Genomic DNA, 18,631 nt, shown 5'->3' on the forward strand with positions numbered 1-18,631 from the left:
AGTCTGTGTGTGTGTATATATATGTATATGTACACTGTAGTCTTATGGGTCACTTCAGCACATCCTAAAGAATATTTATAGTAATTGTAATTATTTGCATTTTTTAATGCAATGAAATTACCTTTATCTTTAACTAAGGACTTATTCATTATTTATATATACTTTATACTTGTGCCATTGAACCAAGAATTCCCAAACGTTTATATATACTTTATTAGGAACACTACATCTCTGTTTGTTCTCAAAACAGTCCCAGTTCCTCCTGGTATGGATTCTACAAGATGCTGAAAACATTTCTTTGAGATTCTGGTCCATGTTGGCATGATTGCATCATGCACTTTCTCTCCACAAAAGGCCCAAAGTGTGCCTGGAAAAAAAATCCCTCACACCATTACACCTCCTCCACCAGCCTGTGCTGTTTCCACAAAGCAGGTTGTGTGCATGTACTCCAAAGTTTGACCCTGTACACCGTGAGCCTTAGCAGAAATTAAGATTAATCAATCCATTTTTTTCTCAAAATTAAATCAGTCCATTTTTAAATTTGAGCCTGTGCCCACTGCAGCCACATCTTTCTGTCTTTGGCTGACAGAAGTGGAACTTGGCAAGGTCATATTTTCATGTTGTAGCCCATTAAGGTTGGATATGCATTCTAAGATGCATTCCTGCTTGCCACAATTGTACAGTGGTTTTCTGAGTTACCATAGCTGTCCTCTTGGCTCCAATCAGTTTGGCCAATCACTGTGTACCTCTCTCATTAACAAGGCATTTCCAACCATTCCCTTATTGCACCATTCTGAGTAACCTCTTGGGAGTGTTGAGCATGACAATCCCAGACTCAATACTCAGATCAGCCCATCTGGCACCAACAATCATGCCATGCTCAAAACCACTGAGACCAAATTTTCCCCCAATTCTGTTTTAAACATTATATGAAGCTGTATGACATCACATAAACAAAGAATAACATTCACAGGAAGATGTTGTCTAGTTAAAAATGAGCAACTACTGTATATAAGTCTGTTATTTTGTAAACTGTATTCATAATGAATAAATAGTTTAATAAAGCTAGAGATAACATCACATGGGGACAATTTAGCATAGCCAATTCATCCACCATGCACACAAAGAAAGCCACCACACTCCTCACAGACAGTGACCCACAACCCTAGGCCTCTAGAGCTGCTGTGACTCCATTCCACACATATCCACATTTATAAAAACTTTTATTGTTATGTTAAAATAACATTCATTCATTCATTTTCTTATCCACTTTTTCCTGTTTAGTTTTTTTTTTTTTCTGAGTAAAACAGCACTTTTGTATGTCGCTTTGCATAAGAGCTTCTTCTAAATGCCTTAAATGTTAATGTAAATTATTTCGGAATCACTAAACGTTTCTAGCATATTTCTTTATAAAAATACATTTATTAAAAAATTTAAAGTTATTAAGGAAATGGAAATTACATCCAGCAGATGAATATTGAGGAAAAATACTTCATTTTAGATGAATGTATGAGTTTATAAGAAGATTTAATTTAATGTCTACAAGCAAAATAAAAAAAAGTGGTTGGTGTGGCGCAACAGATAACACCACTACTGGCCAGTAAGCTACCACACCATGTGAGAGACTGGGGTTTAATTCCCGGTCTGGGTGACTATGCTGCGCTACACCAATAAGAGTTCCTGGGCAAGATTCCTAACACTACATTGGCCCTCCTCTGTAATATGAGTAACCTTGTAAGTCGCTCTGGATAAGAGCGTCTGCTAAATGCAGATAATGTAAAATGTTAAAGTGGGGGCAGGTTTGCTTGGTTTCTTCTGTATACAAGATGTGGCAATAAGGGAAAAAAGTGTTAGATCATAGTGCACGGTCATAATTCACTGAATGAGATAAGTAAAGTATTACAGTCATAAAAAGGTGAATCGTGGGCCATGCCACTGACGTAACTTGGGTGTGAGCAGCGCGCTCTGGAGAAAGAAAGGACCTTTCTGCTTGGCGCTGCTGGAGAGGGGAGGAGCGTAAAGGATTGACTCTGTGAGGGATTGACCTAACTGTCATGCGATGTTGCGTTGCGGGATAGCGGTAACATCGGCCCACTTCCATGCGCCTCGAACAAAACCCAAACATTCCTGACGATATTGGATGAGGGGGCATCACAAACCACACAGTCTGCGCTTTGCTCATTTTTATTTTATTTTATTAGTATATTTTTTTTTAGCTGAGCATACAAATCTCCGAAATGTCTCGAGTGCGTTAGCTCCGGCGTCGCGAGGCCTTTATCTGTGAGTCTACATTTACTATGAACACGCTTTAGGAAGTCTACAACGAAAGCGCGCAGGACACCAGACATGTTCGAGGCAGAGGGGATATTTTACATTCTTCTGGACGTCGCCTGCGTTGTCCTTGGTGAGTGTGTCCTGAGAATGGCTCGTCTTCTCGGAGTCTGATTTAGCATTGGTATGCCATAGCCCTGGCTTTTCTAACGAAGAGGTAAACCACCAAGTGAAACATGCTTAGTTATGCGCAATAACAATAAATAACAATAAATCCATCAATAAAAAAGACATCCGGGTGGATTAGGAAATGTATACCACGTTGCTTAACACACAGTCCTGCTGAGGTTCTAAGTGGCGTCTTGCAAGAAGTCACTTCCTTATTTCATGCTTGCGAACCTGACCACAGGAATGTCTATAGGCTTACTAGTGATCAAACACACACAGTGACAGTAAGCACACGTGCCCAGAGTGCAGGCATAGCTGCTCTAACCACCTAACCATCTTATTTGCTACTTAGAAATTTGACTACAGGAATGGCAAACCAGTACGCCTCCGAATACAGTATACACTCTCAGACTGCAGTAGTAGTTCATTTGGATAAGGCTTGCTCTGCATTGTACCTTATTCAAAAAGCAGTCCTGGCTGATACACTCGTTATAAGGGAAGGGTAAATGTGACATGTTATGACCTTTGTTTCATTTCTGCTCAGGTTTTTGTGTGTTTTGCAAGTTTTACTAGGACTGCCTTCATCACTTTTTATTCTCATCTTAGTCACATGAAACTTCTCTAAGCCCTTTGACTATTGGACAAATGGTACAAATATTTTTTTTAACTATGAGATAGCTAAACCAAAGAGTCCCCATTCCAACAGGATTTTTTTTTTATGGAGACAAACAAAGTATTGTAGCTCATGGCTAGTTTCAGTCAGTCTTGTCAAATCTGCCTCTGTGTTGTTTCACCAGTCACATGAAAAAGTACTTGGTGGCACATAGTCACAATGGTTATTCATACAAATGAAGAATGCAAGCTCATGTGATAGTCAGTTACCTCAGTCCATTGTTATCTATTCGTTTTAAACTCAATTTTAGTTGTGGTGAAGTAATCTAACTTACTGTGATGTTTTTGTTTTAGCTGGACTACCATTTGCAGTTCTAAATCTCCAGCATAATCCCTTCAAAAGAGGGTTTTTCTGCAGTGATGACACCATCAAGTACCCCTTCAAAGAAGATACCATTTCATACCAGTTGTTAATGGGTATAATCATTCCGTTCGCATTATTTGTAGTAAGTATATTTACATTATCTTTCTTATGATAATTATCACTCTGCATGGTACTGAAAAGGGGCTCTTTGATGCAATAACATTAATGTAACCCTTCTGTAAAGGACCCAAATGTACAAGAGGTTCGTTTGCCAAACAGGTAAACGTTTGCCAAACAAGCCACAAAGGTTTCCATTGGTCTCATTTTAGAAACACGTCTTTAGATGGTGCAAGTGCTGCATAGCAAATATGCTTTTGTAATCTTGAACTGAAACGGAAATAATGTTCTACTAGTGCATCTCAAAAAATAGAATATCATGAAAATGGTTTTGTTCAGAATAAAATTAAAAAGGTACACTGTCATATTTTAGCATCATTACACATAAACTGACATATTCCAAGCTTTTCTTGTATGCTCATGAAAATCACAAATTGAGTGTCTCCAGTATTTATTTAAATAAAACAGAAAAGGATGTACAGTACAGAAATGTCAAACTTCTGACACTCTGTACTTGGTTGGGGCTCTTGTACCACAGATAACTGCAGTAATACAGCATGGCATGCAGTTATATTTTTAGTAGCAGCAGAATACAATCAAAAGTCTATAGAAACATTCGGCCTGGGCATTCAATCTGTTCAGGAGGAAAAAAATAGCATTCCCCTTCAACTGTCTAAAGCTTTTCAGCGATGTCGTGTTGTCAGCAGAAAAGATGCAATAGAGACGATAATAGAGGAAACACATGCTAGTGTTTACCCTCACAGCTGTGGTGGTGTGTGGTAGAGCGAGCTCGAACAAGCAGATGATATCAGATGCAACTGACTTGGGCTAATTATTAGCAATTACCTTAAATATGTGTAGAATGTACAATCTATTTTTCATTGCGTGAAACAGTGAAATTAAGCAGTGTTTATCTTTTATATCTTCTACAGATTGTTGTTGGTGAATGCCTTTCTATATATCTCAGATCCAGACCGTCTTTCATGAATGACTACCTTGCATGCATCTACAAAGCAGTTGGGTCCTTTGTGTTCGGAGCTGCAATAAGTCAGTCCCTGACTGACATTGCCAAGTACACCATTGGCCGGCTGAGGCCACATTTCCTGACCATATGCAAACCTAACTGGGGCCTTGTGGATTGTAAGTCAGGTTACATTGAGAAATTCTCATGCACAGGAGACAAGACATTGGTCAATGAAGGGAGGTGAGTACATATATATTTTTGATTTTTAAAGTAATATGAATTTTATGCTTTTATTTAACTATCTTTTATTTATCTATTAGATTAATGGGATTGTTCTTACATGCTGAAATGTACTTTTGTATTGTATTTTTTTAGGCTTTCATTTTATTCTGGACATTCATCCTTTTCTATGTACTGTATGCTGTTCCTCGCAGTGAGTACATTTTAAGACACCAATACAGAACATAATAATTGTTTAATTATTGATGAAATGACTGTACATTTAACTGTATAACATTTAACTGTAAACGTATATTGTTTATCACATGTATTAAACTATGGTAGTCCTGCACTGGATGCTGGGATTGATATTATATTTTATATTTTACTTTTTAAAGCTGTATATGCAATCAAGAATGAAGGCAGAATGGGCACGACTGCTAAGGCCAACTATCCAGTTCTTCCTTATTGCTGCTTCTGTGTATGTGGGCCTATCACGGGTTTCAGACTATAAACATCACTGGAGTGATGTTCTCACTGGATTCATACAGGGGGCCATTGTGGCAGTGTTTACTGTGAGTCATTTGTAATTCTAAATGCACTGTGCATTCAAGAGTCAGATTTACTAATCGTCTCTATTAAACATCTATTAAAAATGTTTTTTTATTACCACTACCTGTTACTTCAGGTGTATTGTTTCTCCTCATCATAAAATTGACAGTTTTCCTCATTTTTGTAGGTGTTCAATGTGTCAAATTTCTTCAAGGCTCAGCCCAAGGGAAACAAAGAAGAGATCTCGCACACAACCTTGCAGGAGGCAACAAGCAATGTTAACCACTATGGCAGTACTGAGTGATGCCAGAAGGAGTAATACATGTGAGTTTACCATATGTAAATTTAAAGAAGAATGTTTGACACAGTGCTTCGGGGTTGATTGTCATTAATGCAATTAGATACAATTATTGCACATATACTGTTTATTTGTATCTTATTTGTAACTTATATCTTAGTGTTTTCTGAAAAAATAACATGATGCTCAGATAAATAGTTTCATTATTTCCTCAGATGCCCAAGACTTTTGCACAGGATTGTAAGCTTGTGTAATATTACACTTTTCTAGATTATTACTTAGGAGTCTCCTATTTACGAAATGTGGACACAAAGAGAGTTTATACAGCAGAATAAACAATACAATGTGGTGAAAGTAAAATGTGAAATTGTCTGCTCTGCAGTTGAGCATTTCTTTTTGTATTATTTTGTATTGTATTTCTGGTACATGTCAGTAAGGGAATGCCAAATATGCAGAATGTGCAAGTTGAATTTGGTTTTGGTACATTATTTATATAAATGTAATGTTTTTTTTTCTTTCATTTGAAATAATGATATAATTGTACAACTGTCAAAGATAACAGATAACTCTGTAAGCCCTAGATTTGCCAATCCTGTAACATACAATTATGCATCCTTTGTATTAGTACAATACATATTTTGTATTGTAATCCAATAAAAAGCTTATAATAAACACAGAGATGTCAGATCCTCATTCATTCTTTATGTCTAGAGCAACCATACTTCAGTCTCTGACTGCCATTGCAAAGAATACACACCCTGACTATATTGCAAACTCAAATGAAGCCTTGTGGACTGTAGGTCAGATTACATTCAGAAATTTTAATGCATAGGAGATAAGGCATTGGTCAACAAAGGAAGGTGAGTTCCAAAAAACTACAAAAAAAGATTTTTAGTTGACATAACACTATTTTAATACAATGTAAAGTGTATGCTGTTTTATTTATTTAATTTTTGCAGGCTTTTATTTTATTCTGGATATTCCTTAATTTGTATATATTGAATGCTGTTGCTGGGGCCCTGTGGACTGTATGTCTGGTTACATTAAAAATACAGGACACAGTGACAATGACACACAGGTCAATGAAAGCAGTGTCGCTAATTTCATACAGTAGTTTTTTTTCATAAGTGATACTCCCACAATAGAATATTTTTGTAGAAAAAATATCATTTTTCCCAGTTACATTTTAGTTACTAACAGTTAGTTAATATTGTTTACACATTAAACTAGTATGCTTGTTGATGCCAGCTCTGGTTATCTTCTGTTTGGTTGTTTCTTGTTACTTTGTATCGTTTGTTATTAAAGCCTTCGCTGTCCATCCCCGCAAGTGTTTCCTTGTTTTCACTACCACACCTGACCCGGCATGACCCTGTTCTGTGAATGAAAGAGATTTTAAGATTGAAAGATAATAATTATATACAATAGCTGTACAAACTCAGTTAAGTACTAAAAGCTGGAATTCTTAAGGTATAACAATGTAAACATAAACCATGTAATAGTCAAAATTAGAAGTAAAAGGGGTAAATCTTTAGTCAGTAGCTGAAACTAGTAAAATATTACAGTAGCTCTTTAGTCGAAAATTTGTAGTAAAAATGTTGGATCTTTGTTGGCAGAAGGGCAAAAGCATTTGAACTCCTGTAAACAAAATAGAAAGAGCATTAGCTACAGCATTGCAGTAACATTGCAGTCTAACAAATTGCTTAATTATTTGCCTAATCTCGACATCTGAGAATTTCCCCACTGTGGGACTAATAAAGGATTATCTTATCTTATCATTGCACATTCGCTGATAAAGAAAAATTCCAATATGTGGTTGACGATTCTAGCAGGTCTGAGTATAACAGAGAGAGCCAAAAGGTAACAGGATGACAGCACAACCATCTCAGTTTACCACAATTCGCTGTGTCCATATTATCTAACTTATTCATGTGAGCGGACAGTAATCTAACATTTTCCTGCTAGTTGACCATAAATCACTATGTATGTAACAGACATTGATTTGGTCTGATTTGATAGACAAAAATGATGGCATTCTGTTATTACTGATTGCAACCACAGCGTAATTGCTGCAAAAAAAATTGATGTTTCCGCAACCCAGCCTCACCACATAAAATGACGACCACGGGATAAATTTGGAGTGCTGGAAAGCACATCAGAGAAGAGGAAAGCAGAGAATCTGGCTGGCCATCAGTTACACAAAACACGGCCCTTGGAAACAGGGAGTGCTGCCAATTAACATAGCAAGAGAAAATACATTAAAAAAAACATACAAAGAGCAATGGCAAAAGACGTAACCTAAGAAAGAAGAAATGGAGAGAAGTTAAGGGGGGGCAACTAAATAACCTACAACTAGCTCCCCGGAAAGGAGAGCAGAAAGATTACAAGGGTCAGTCAGCATGGACCAGACTGTCCCAGAAATGAAGGGAGAGGACAGAGGAGAAAAGACTGCAACATTGATCCATAACAAGAGCCCAGAGATCAAACAATTCTCACAACTGCAGACAGGGTGAAAGAACAGGAGTGGACAGAAGGCCGCTCAAAAACTTCTTCAAGAGGGGCCGGGCCACACCTGCTGGACAAAAGTGACGAGGACAAACAAGGATGTCTGAGCTGAGTCCTTGCAAAAACATGCAAAATCAAGAGATTCATCAAACTCATCAAAATCATTGCATAAAACTCCTGAGGGGAGCGATCACAGATCAGCAGTAAGGGATAGCAGACACAACTGCTGAAAGTCTTACCTAAGCCAGTGCAGGCATAATGATGGAGAAATCAAAAGAAGGCAGAGTCAAGGCAGCAGAGGTCCAAGGAAGAGGCACGGCAGATCTCGGATTTTATGTCTTCTTTATTTTCTTCTAAAAATCCAAAAAAGTTAGTTTTATATCCATGCACAACCGGGTCTTTGTTAAATACAGAATAAACATTGGCTTGTGGAAAGTGGCAAGAGCTCCATTATCCTGAAAGAATTCAAAAGTGATGCTTAGTTGGGTTTTTTTCTTAAGATACATTTTCTTATGACCAGCTACTAAAACAGGCAACCAGACAGAGGGAATGTTGCTGTGTCCCACTAAAATCATGGCAGTAAAAAGTCAATTTTATCCTGAATAGCTGAGCCGAACTACAGGACATGCAGATAAATTCACTACAGGCACTACATTTCCCATAATGTCCCAGCATCTCTCCAAGCTTAGCAGCTAACGTTTCCAGTCAGAGACAGTTTATTTAGGTTTTTTTTATGTGTGTGTGTGTGTGTGTGTGTGACAATACTACTACTCTCATTTATTTAATGAACCTATTTTTGTTTTTTTGTTTTTTTGTTTGTTTTTTTTTTTTTGGGGGGGGGGGGGGGGTTATATTATGTAAGCTTGGTGATGGTGATTGTTTTAAGTTAAGACCAGATTTGTGCTTGGTACAGAAAAAGGGTGGGAAAACACACAAAGGAAACACCAGGAGGGGTGTTTTTCAAACAAAGAACAATCCAAACTAATTTTTTCTAGTCTTGCTTTTCTTCCCTGTTCACAACTTAAACTCTCTTGTATTGTGTCTCTTAAATTCTCATTGTATTGAATGGTCCATGAGGAGATAACATTCAACCCCAATTGAGATGTTACCATTTAAAACCCCACTGTCTACTACCAATGTCCTTGGAAGTATGACAAATATGTCACTACACGAGCCTTTATTGTATCCATCATTAAAAACCAAATTGTAAATAAAGCCAACTTTATTTGAGACAGGTGAACATGCATGTTAGTACATCTTCCTTTAATCTGAAACTGTTGGATATCTTACCTTATAAAATAAATTAATATATATCTGTCTAAATTGGTAAATCATAATGCCAAACCACTGCTTCATTGTAAGCTTTTCAATTTGTTTAATTAGTTGAAGGATCAGTTCTCTGAGAGACATGTTTTCATTGAGAACCAGAGCCGAAGTGTAGTTAGATTGTGTGGCTTTCTCCTTCTTTCTTTAAAGGAACTTTTTTGGAAATTTACCTTAAAATAACAGCTTTAAAAGGGTGGGAAAACAAACAAAGGAAACACCAGGAGGGGTGTTTTTCAAACAAAGAACAATCCAAACTACTTGCTTTTCTTCCCTGTTCACAACTTAAACTCTCTTCCTTTTTAACTCTTGTTTTCCTTACTGTTCACAACTTAGACCCACTGTTACCGTTCATCCCCCTACAAAGGTTCGACAAGGAGTTGTGTTTGGCTGGGTGTATTTATACCGTTCCACACAGGTGGGTCTGGTCAGAGTTAATTATTGCTGGGGATTCTGGGGCTTAGAGCTCTTTGCTGGCCAGGCCCCCTGTTGGTGGATGACAGTACACACTGCCTGCTTACACTGTGGTTTAATACAGTACAGTTGTATTACCTGTCCACACACAGGACAGACCCTTTCTCTCCCACAACCTTCACTAGGCTGAGTAAAAAAATCACCTATTATTTTATTGCAATGGACATCAGCAGCTTCACATGATGTACTTGAAAACATCCTTAGAGGCAGCACACAAAATCAAAAACAGTAAATTATAAAACGGAGAGAGTTCCAGATTCCCACATGATCTGTTCGGTACTGATAGATAGATAGATTTATTGGCTAGATGAATGTGACCATTTAATGAGAACTCCAAACTCAAGGCGGCCTATTGAGAGTATAGTGGGACTGTATGTAGAGAATACACCATTTAGGGAAAAGGTGAATAATGGCCATTGTCAATTCAGCTCCATGCAGTCCAGGATTACTGTGTGCATGGTTCCTAAACTCTGCTGGCAGATTAGATGTGGTATCCAGATCCTACAGAAAGTTGCCCCACATTGGAACAATCCAACTGACTGTAGATTGGTGGACTCCATACTGGTCAGGAACGTGCTGTTTTGAACTAGTTGCAAGATTAAAAACAAGAACAGCTCATCTATGGGCTGCAAGGAATGAGTCTGTTATGTTTCTGTCAAATTATTTGATTTCCATCAGCTCTGATTTTTGTCACATTGTATTGAATGGTCCATGAGGAGATAATAACATTCAACCCCAATTGAGATGTTACCATTTAAAACCCCACTGTCTAGTACCAATGTCCTTGGAAGTATGACAAATATGTCACTACACGAGCCTTTATTGTATCCATCATTAATAAGCAAATTGTAAATAAAGCCAACTTTATTTGAGACAGGTGAACATGCATGTTAGTACATCTTCCTTTAATCTGAACCTGTTGGATATCTTACCTTATAAAATAAATTAATATATATCTGTCTAAATTGGTAAATCATAATGCCAAACCACTGCTTCATTGTAAGCTTTTCAATTTGTTTAATTAGCTGAAGGATCAGTTCTCTGAGAGACATGTTTTCATTGAGAACCAGAGCCGAAGTGTAGTTAGATTGTGTGGCTTTCTCCTTCTTTCTTTAAAGGAACTTTTTTGGCAATTTACCTTAAAATAACAGCTTCAAAATCATTTTGATGGCACACTGACTTCTTGTGTCATTGCCACTCCGGGCCTGAAACACTGCCTCTTGTGGTCATAGTTTATGTGATGTAAGGAAAAGAAGACCTTCATATGATTCACTTTTGGTGATAGTAAATAGAAATTATGACCAGAAGTTTAAGCTTTGAAGGAAGGACCACCTAAAGAAAAAAGAAAAAAAAAACAGAGACACACTGACCATTTGTTGACATTTATCCAGATGGATACTGTAAGAGATTGTATTTTGATGGTTTCCTTTAGTGGAGGTGTTTCCATGTGAAATTACCTGTGTTAATAAATAGGAGAATTTAAGCATTGGTCAAATTAAATGATGACAAATATAAAAATACAAAATAAAAAAAATTTAATTATATATAAAGGAAATCATAAGACTTCACTAGGTGAGATTGTGTGTTCTGTAAAATGGTCATTGTTATTTGTATAACATATGCAAATATGTAGTCATATGTGACCACACAGAGTGAGACATAGCACAAGCGTGAACCTCTCTCCACGACCTCATGGGTAATAGGGCCGTGAACTTGAACCTTGACGCTCTTGGCTGGTTAGGCTATGCCTATGCAAACAGTACCATGAATAACGAAACTACCTTAGCTGTGTACCATCTGTACACTGAGTATGGCTCTATGAGATCCGCTCACTAACACAAACAACATCCATAAGGTTCACTCAATGAATACGGCTCCGTGACTATGGCTCAGTAAATCTGGCTCTAAGAGACTACGGCTCACTACCATGAATACCTTAGGTACGTTCAGCTCGCTACCATGAATACCTTCAGTACGTTCAGCTCGCTACCATGAATACCTTCGGTACGTTCATAACGCTACCTGAGCTCAAGACCATGAATCTGACAGCTGAAATCTCTGAGATAGCTTTTTGTATCCTTCCCTTAAACCATGAGATTGAAAAATCTTTGTTTTCAGGTCATTTGTGAAAGTTGAACCCATTTGCAAAGAGAACTGACTGGAGTATGTTCTCTTCTCAAGCCACTATGGACTTGAGAAAAGACACACTTGGACACATTCACCTCATCCGTTATGAACCACATTAACACATGTATTGACAATATCACCTCTGTCAGACATGTAAAAATCTTTCCTAATCAGAAGCCATGGATAAATGCCGAAGTTCACCAACTGCTGAAGGCATGTGACGCCGCTTTCAGAGATGGTGATACTGAGTCCACAGTCCAAAAATGCCTCATAGGCACATTGAGATCAGGTGGCTATGTTAGAAAATGTGCGAAGATGAAAATGTTTTGACCTTGACCGTGTTTATTATTAATTTCCTCTTCCTTTCCTTATTCGGCTTGATCTTATTTTCTTCTAGTTTTGTTTTTTCTGCCACAGAGTTCATGACATAGTCCCACAAGTTCTCAATTGTTTTTAAATAATACTTGAATATCACTTAATAAAGTGCACTGCATCTTGCCTTGACACTCTTATTCAAAGAAACTTACAAAAGTACTTCACTGTATACTCCATATACACTAAATACCCATAGCTAGTTTATATCAGCTAGGATTCAAAAGAAACCTCTAAGCTTATGTACTACTAAATATAGAAGTCAGTATGGAGATCACAATACTCCTCACTACACTTTGCCCAAGAGCTCTTGGAAGAGATGGGTACTCAAATCTGTAATTATTGTGCTTTTCCTTCTTTACCTGAACATACATAAAAAAGCTGTATATAAAATTATTTTATAACATTTAATTGTAATATGCAATTTATATAGTAGATTACATGGTAGTGCAGCAAGTTGTGTGAGTGCTGCACAACTCTTGAGTCAGGGGTTGTGGAGTAGTCCATTGTGGATTTAGCGGTGCTTAAGATCAAGGTCTTTTACATGGAATGGGAGTTCTGATTTACTTTTCAAGCAATCCTAAGAGCAAAGCTCTCTAAAATTTCACAAAACAAAAATATTTTACAAATAATGCTTAGAATTTAGAAGGAGCAACGCTCTACATGAATCTATCAATAATTGGAAAACCAGCTACCTGAACGAGATACAGGGCAAGCCCAACCTGAGTGTGCCGTGGAACTGCCTCATGAGTTAGAGCCGCCAGGGAGCATGACATACTGGAGCTGCCTCGAGAACCAGACTTGAAGACAGCTTGACCAAGACAAGATGCCAGCTAACAGGATCACGCCACAAACACGTAGAGGCTCAATTCACGGCAACCACAGGCTGAAGCGAGACTCCTTAAATGCTCCCAGTCCCAGGTGTAACACATGAACACAAAATGAACACAAATGAGGCGGAAGTCCTTATATGGGCCTGTGGACGGTGATCCGGGATCTCCCCAGGGGAGGGCACGATAACGAGGGCCTGACACTTATTATGTCATAATTTTAATTATACTTTTAAATAATGTGTGAGTAACAATTGTATTATTATTAGCTAGCATTAACAAATATATAGATCAAAGGTTGGTAACTATGTAACTTTTATTTAAGTGTAGATGTTGGTAATTAAATTAAAATATTGTATCTTATCAGCTCATCAATTCGGGGATGGATGTCTTGAATCAGGCTGTTTGCGCCCAAGAACAGTTCATGGGACAACAGCAGCTCACTCTGCAGAGTACAACCTGTTGGCCAGCAACAGGTTACCCAATTAGGAGGTCACAAAGCTGGTACAAGCTTCATTAGAACCCACTAGTACTCCTAGCCCGGTTGCTCAATCCCATAGTTCGCCCAACGGATGCGTATTCTGGCAATCCAAAGCTTTGTGAAGGGTTCCTGTGGACCCCCCTCTGTGTTTTTAGTAATCAACCAGCCGGCACTGAGCAGGCGAAGATCGCCTTTATGGTATCCCGTCTCACGGGCAGAGCTCTAGATTGGGCCACCGCCACCTGGGAGGAACTTTATGAAAAGCCCTTTAGGGTTTACGAAAGGGTGATCTCCTTCTGCGGCTGGAACAAGGAAACCATTCGGCAGCCCGCTATGCACTAGAGTTCCATACCTTAGCCGCGTGTAGTGGGTGGAACCAAGCCAGTTTGGTAGCCCTTTTCCACAACAGGTTGAGCCCCCGTCTGCAGCAAGAGTTGCCATGCCAAGGTAAGTCCCTTGAGCTGGATGAGCTCATTTCATTCGCTATTCAGCTCGACCAACTCTTGAGTCACCCTACCTCCATCCGGTCCCATGGTCCCGGGGGGTCCACAGTTAGTACTAGGGGTCTTACCTATCCCATCACCCATCGCCCTGTCCTGCTTCCTACCTCATAGTCGCAGCCTGCAGCCACCACCCCGGTGGCACCCCACGTCAGCTAACTAATGGAGGTGGGTACTGGCCGCCTCATCCCAGAGGGGCGCAGAAGGAGAGGTCGCAAGGGACTCGAGAGGCGCCCAGGTGGAGGCTCCTGTCTGATCACTAATGCGGTAAGCATACCCATCCAGAGGTTGGTAGCACGATATCACATTGCCAGTGACAGTCTCTTTCCAAAACCAGACATGTGGTGATTCAGCGTTGATTGACACTTTTTTTTAAAGATCTCAAAATTAGTATTGCCTTTTTTTTTTTCTATATCCAATATCAGGAAGTTTTACTTTACAGTTCCATTCGGACAGGTTCTTATGAAGTTTAATAAGGTTAAATTATTCAAATTTTTTTACAGTATTGTCATGCAATGACAACTCCCTCAAAGGGTGGAAGCATCGCCTAACTGAAGTGCTGCAATCACTCAACAATAGACCCACAGCTGCTGGACAAACGTTAACCCAGTAAGGGCCACTGAATGTGATGGTCCTATTAAGATGTGAAAAATTGTCCCTGAAGCACAATTACCAGTAAGGTGCACTCCGGGCTTGGCAAGTTTGGATCTGAAGTGTTTAACTACTGTAACACTATTTCCTCAACAGGTGACCAGAGTAGACACAGGATTTGGTTTGCAGTGTCCTAAAGGGCACTATGGGCATGTCTTGCCATGATCAGGGTTGGCTCTGAAAGGTGTGGTAGTAATGGCCGGAATAATTGATGCAGACTATCAGGGATCCATCCAAGTAGTCCTTCAAAACATGTCCAAAGAGGCTATAACCCTGGAAAAAGGGGACAGAATTGCATAATTGTTAGTCAAGCCATGTAACATGGCTCATGTAACTGAAATCGCTAAGCCAACTGTGCTCACTGCCATCGGTTCAACTGATATTAACGGAGCAAAGGTTTGGGTACAGCAATCGGATGGTCCTCCAGTACCCTCAGATGTCATAGTTATGGGGAAAGATAACACTGTAGCAATCATAAAAACAGGCCAAGAAGGCTGGGAACATGTGCCCACTACTAAGTGTTATGTTAGGGGAAACGAACGTTTCGTGAGTGTTTGTTATTCTGTGTGCAGGTATGGAGTAACTACCCGCTGTTAAGGGAAGGATAAAGGTACTACTAGGAGTGGTTTTATGGACGCTATGGTGTGTGACACCGGGTTTATCCTGGACTCTGGGCGATCGGATGATAAACGGTTGAGTGGCGCGATTAGGCTGAAAGAACGCCTCACTCACACGGCAACAGGATAATTATACTTGTAAAGCCAACACCCACTGTTTCTGGGCTAACCTAACAGGAAGGGTCTGGAAGTGCGACACGACACCTATCTACGATTAGGCAAACATGGGTTGGTTATGCCTAAAGAGCATTGTTTGAATGTTAGTACCCAAGTATCATTATGTATCTGGAACCTAACTAGTAGTCAATGTCTTGAGAACATTACAGACACTGTTTGCTCTAACAGCACCTTTTGGATAGCTAATGCCACCCAAATTGAGAACAGAACCATTTTTGGGTACCCAGTCTGGGTTATGCCAGAGGAACCGGACCCATTATCCCACTGGTCAAAACATGTAAAGTTATGGAACATTCCACCGTCATTACGACTGTCAGGTTCACCATTAGGTTCCCACCCGTGCTTAAGTGGCATGTGAAGCGGGCATGGTATGACACCATATTAGGAGAGATCGGAGCCGGACTGGGACTAATGAATACAATTGATGGACAGGTAACAGCCCACAAGTTAGGACGAGTGGGTCACAACACGCATCAAGCTCTGGATGTTGTTTGTGACTGGTTACCTGATGGTGTTCTCACGCAACACTATCAAGCGTATTGGGACATGGTAGCCTCTGAACTAATCCTGAAAATGAATGACGATTCATTGAATGAAAATGCTACTAAATGGATGAATTGGACTGAATGGACTTGGCAGGGCTTACATGCTAGAAATCAACGGTTTATTTTGAATAACATGTTAATGAGGGGTAAGCCTAATGAATACCGGCAATGGTGGAATGTTACTTCTCCTAATCTATGGATACAAGTTCCACCTGGTAGATCAAAATATAATGAAACTACTTGTACAGGGGTATACTTACGAGATAATGTTACACATCAGAGAACTGTGTGTATGTAGTATGTTCGCCCTGTTCTAGCAGCTGGAGCGCTGTGGGCTTTACAGGTGAAAGGTAAATGGTTAGACATAAACTCTAATATCATGTATGACTTGGATGCTTGTACAGACACGGATTTTGGCATGGTATGCTCTCTGAGGACAGGACATAGGAATGTATGTGTTAAAGACACAAATGCAGTGTGCGAGTGGTTACACAAGCTCTTGCGGGATACTTTGCACAAAGTAGGTCCTCATAAATTATTAACATTAACATTAACATATTAACATTATTAACTATTAACAAATCACACGTCGGAAGAACACCTCATCCGGATCCAGTTGGAGGTTCTCCGTTCGGGGATTAAAATATAATTGAAGGAACATGAGAAGTTGATGAATGCATTTAGAGAGTTGATTAGGCTAGCAACAGAACATTGACACACTACCACTAAACTAATAGTAAAAACTATAGTAGCTGCTAGTAAGTTGCTGAGCATAGGTAAGGTAATTGAGGCTGAAGCTCAAGATACCTGGTGGTCAATTTTTTTGAGAAAGATTCATATGTAATGCATATGCTCACTCATCCACTACTGGTTTTATTAGTAGTGGTTATTCTACTATGCATTTGGCAGCTTTGTATGTGTATGTATCTCCGGAGATTGAATAATCGGCTTAATTATACTTTAATATATAGCTGAACATGGCCGAAGGATCGAATGTAATAAGAATGAATTCTGCCCTGCTGACGCCCAGGCACCGCCTTAGGATGCACTCCAGCCAATTAGTACACACTGCATCGTATGAGCAACTTACTGTTTGGTTATGGGATGTAACCACTAGGAAGAGGCCTACTCCTCTGGATAGGCTGCAAGGGTGTTTGTACTATGAAAGACGTTATGAAGTGGTGCAGGTGCACTGCGGAACCACGCTAATTTGGTCTACATATCCGAATATAAGGATATAATGCGTCCATGTTCACCTTATATTTAAGGTATGCTCATAATGTTTTGGCAATTTTGTTGAAACTGGTCTATACAGCTGTTTTAAGTCACAGGTTATGTAATACTGTAAACTAACGTTTATATAATAAATTATATAACTTGTTTTTCATGAGAGTGCTGTTATCAACTATTAAATTCATAAAAATCTTTAAAAACGCATAAAAAGTGTCGAACGCGGACTTCATGGGAAAATATGGACCGAAAAAAATGAAAATCCACCAAAATTCGACAAAAGTTGAAAATGTATAAAAAAGGGTTATAACGCACAAAAAGCATAAAATATGCCCCGGACGCATCAAAATGCATCACCTGCATGAAATTTATAAAAAAATTTATAAAAAAGACCTGACGTGAAAAAACGGGCCAAAAAAAAAAATCCACCCAAATTCGACAAAAGCTGAAAAAGTGCAAAAAACTCAAAAAACTGAAAAAAATGCACAAAAAAGGCATAAAAAATAATAAAAATAAAATGCATCACATGCTTGAAGATTAAAAAAAAAAAAACAGAAAAAAAGTGTGGACCTGATGTAAAAAAAAAAGGTCAGAAAAATTTTTTAAATCCATCCAAATTCGACAAAAGTTGAAAAAGAGCAAAAAATGCTAAAAATGCACAAAAAAGGGTTAAAATGCACAAAAGCATAAAATATGCCCCAGACACATCAAAATGTATCACCTGCATAAAATGTATAGAAAAAATTTAAAAAGCACAAAAAGTGTAGAACGCGGACTTTATGGGAAAAAATGGACCGAAAAAAATGAAAATCCACCCAAATTCAACAAAAGTTGAAAACGTACAAAAAACGCTAAAAACGCACAAAAAGGGTTAAAACGCACAAAAAGCATAAAATACGCCACAGATGCATCAAAATGCATCACGTACATCAAAATGCATCACATGCATGAAAATTTGGACAAACTTTTAATACACACATAAAGTGTAGACCGCGGACCTGATGTGAAAAAACGGGCCGAAATAATTTAAATCCACCCAAATTCGAAAAGCATAAAATACGTCCCAGAAAAAAGCCTTATTAGGCACAAAAAGCATAAAATATGCCCCGGACACATCAAAATGCATCACATGCATGATGATAAAAAAAAACATTAAAAACGCAGAAAAAGTGTAGACCTGACGTGAAAAAACGGACCAAAAAATATAAAAATCCACCCAAATTCGACAAAAGTTGAA

At 38.7% G+C, this 18,631-nt stretch overlaps 1 protein-coding gene across 1 annotated transcript; it reads left to right on the plus strand.

Annotated features, from left to right (window-relative positions):
- Positions 1–2,039: 2,039 nt before the first annotated feature.
- Positions 2,040–6,885, plus strand: plpp1b (phospholipid phosphatase 1b). The gene is made up of 6 exons (XM_072680972.1): positions 2,040–2,404; positions 3,406–3,557; positions 4,465–4,736; positions 4,872–4,929; positions 5,114–5,290; positions 5,455–6,885. The coding sequence occupies exons 1-6, from the start codon at positions 2,347–2,349 to the stop codon at positions 5,569–5,571; spliced, it is 834 nt and encodes a 277-aa protein (XP_072537073.1). The 5' UTR covers positions 2,040–2,346; the 3' UTR covers positions 5,572–6,885.
- Positions 6,886–18,631: the final 11,746 nt, after the last annotated feature.

This window comes from Salminus brasiliensis, chromosome 6 (assembly GCF_030463535.1).
Source record: "Salminus brasiliensis chromosome 6, fSalBra1.hap2, whole genome shotgun sequence".
NCBI lineage: Eukaryota > Metazoa > Chordata > Actinopteri > Characiformes > Bryconidae > Salminus > Salminus brasiliensis.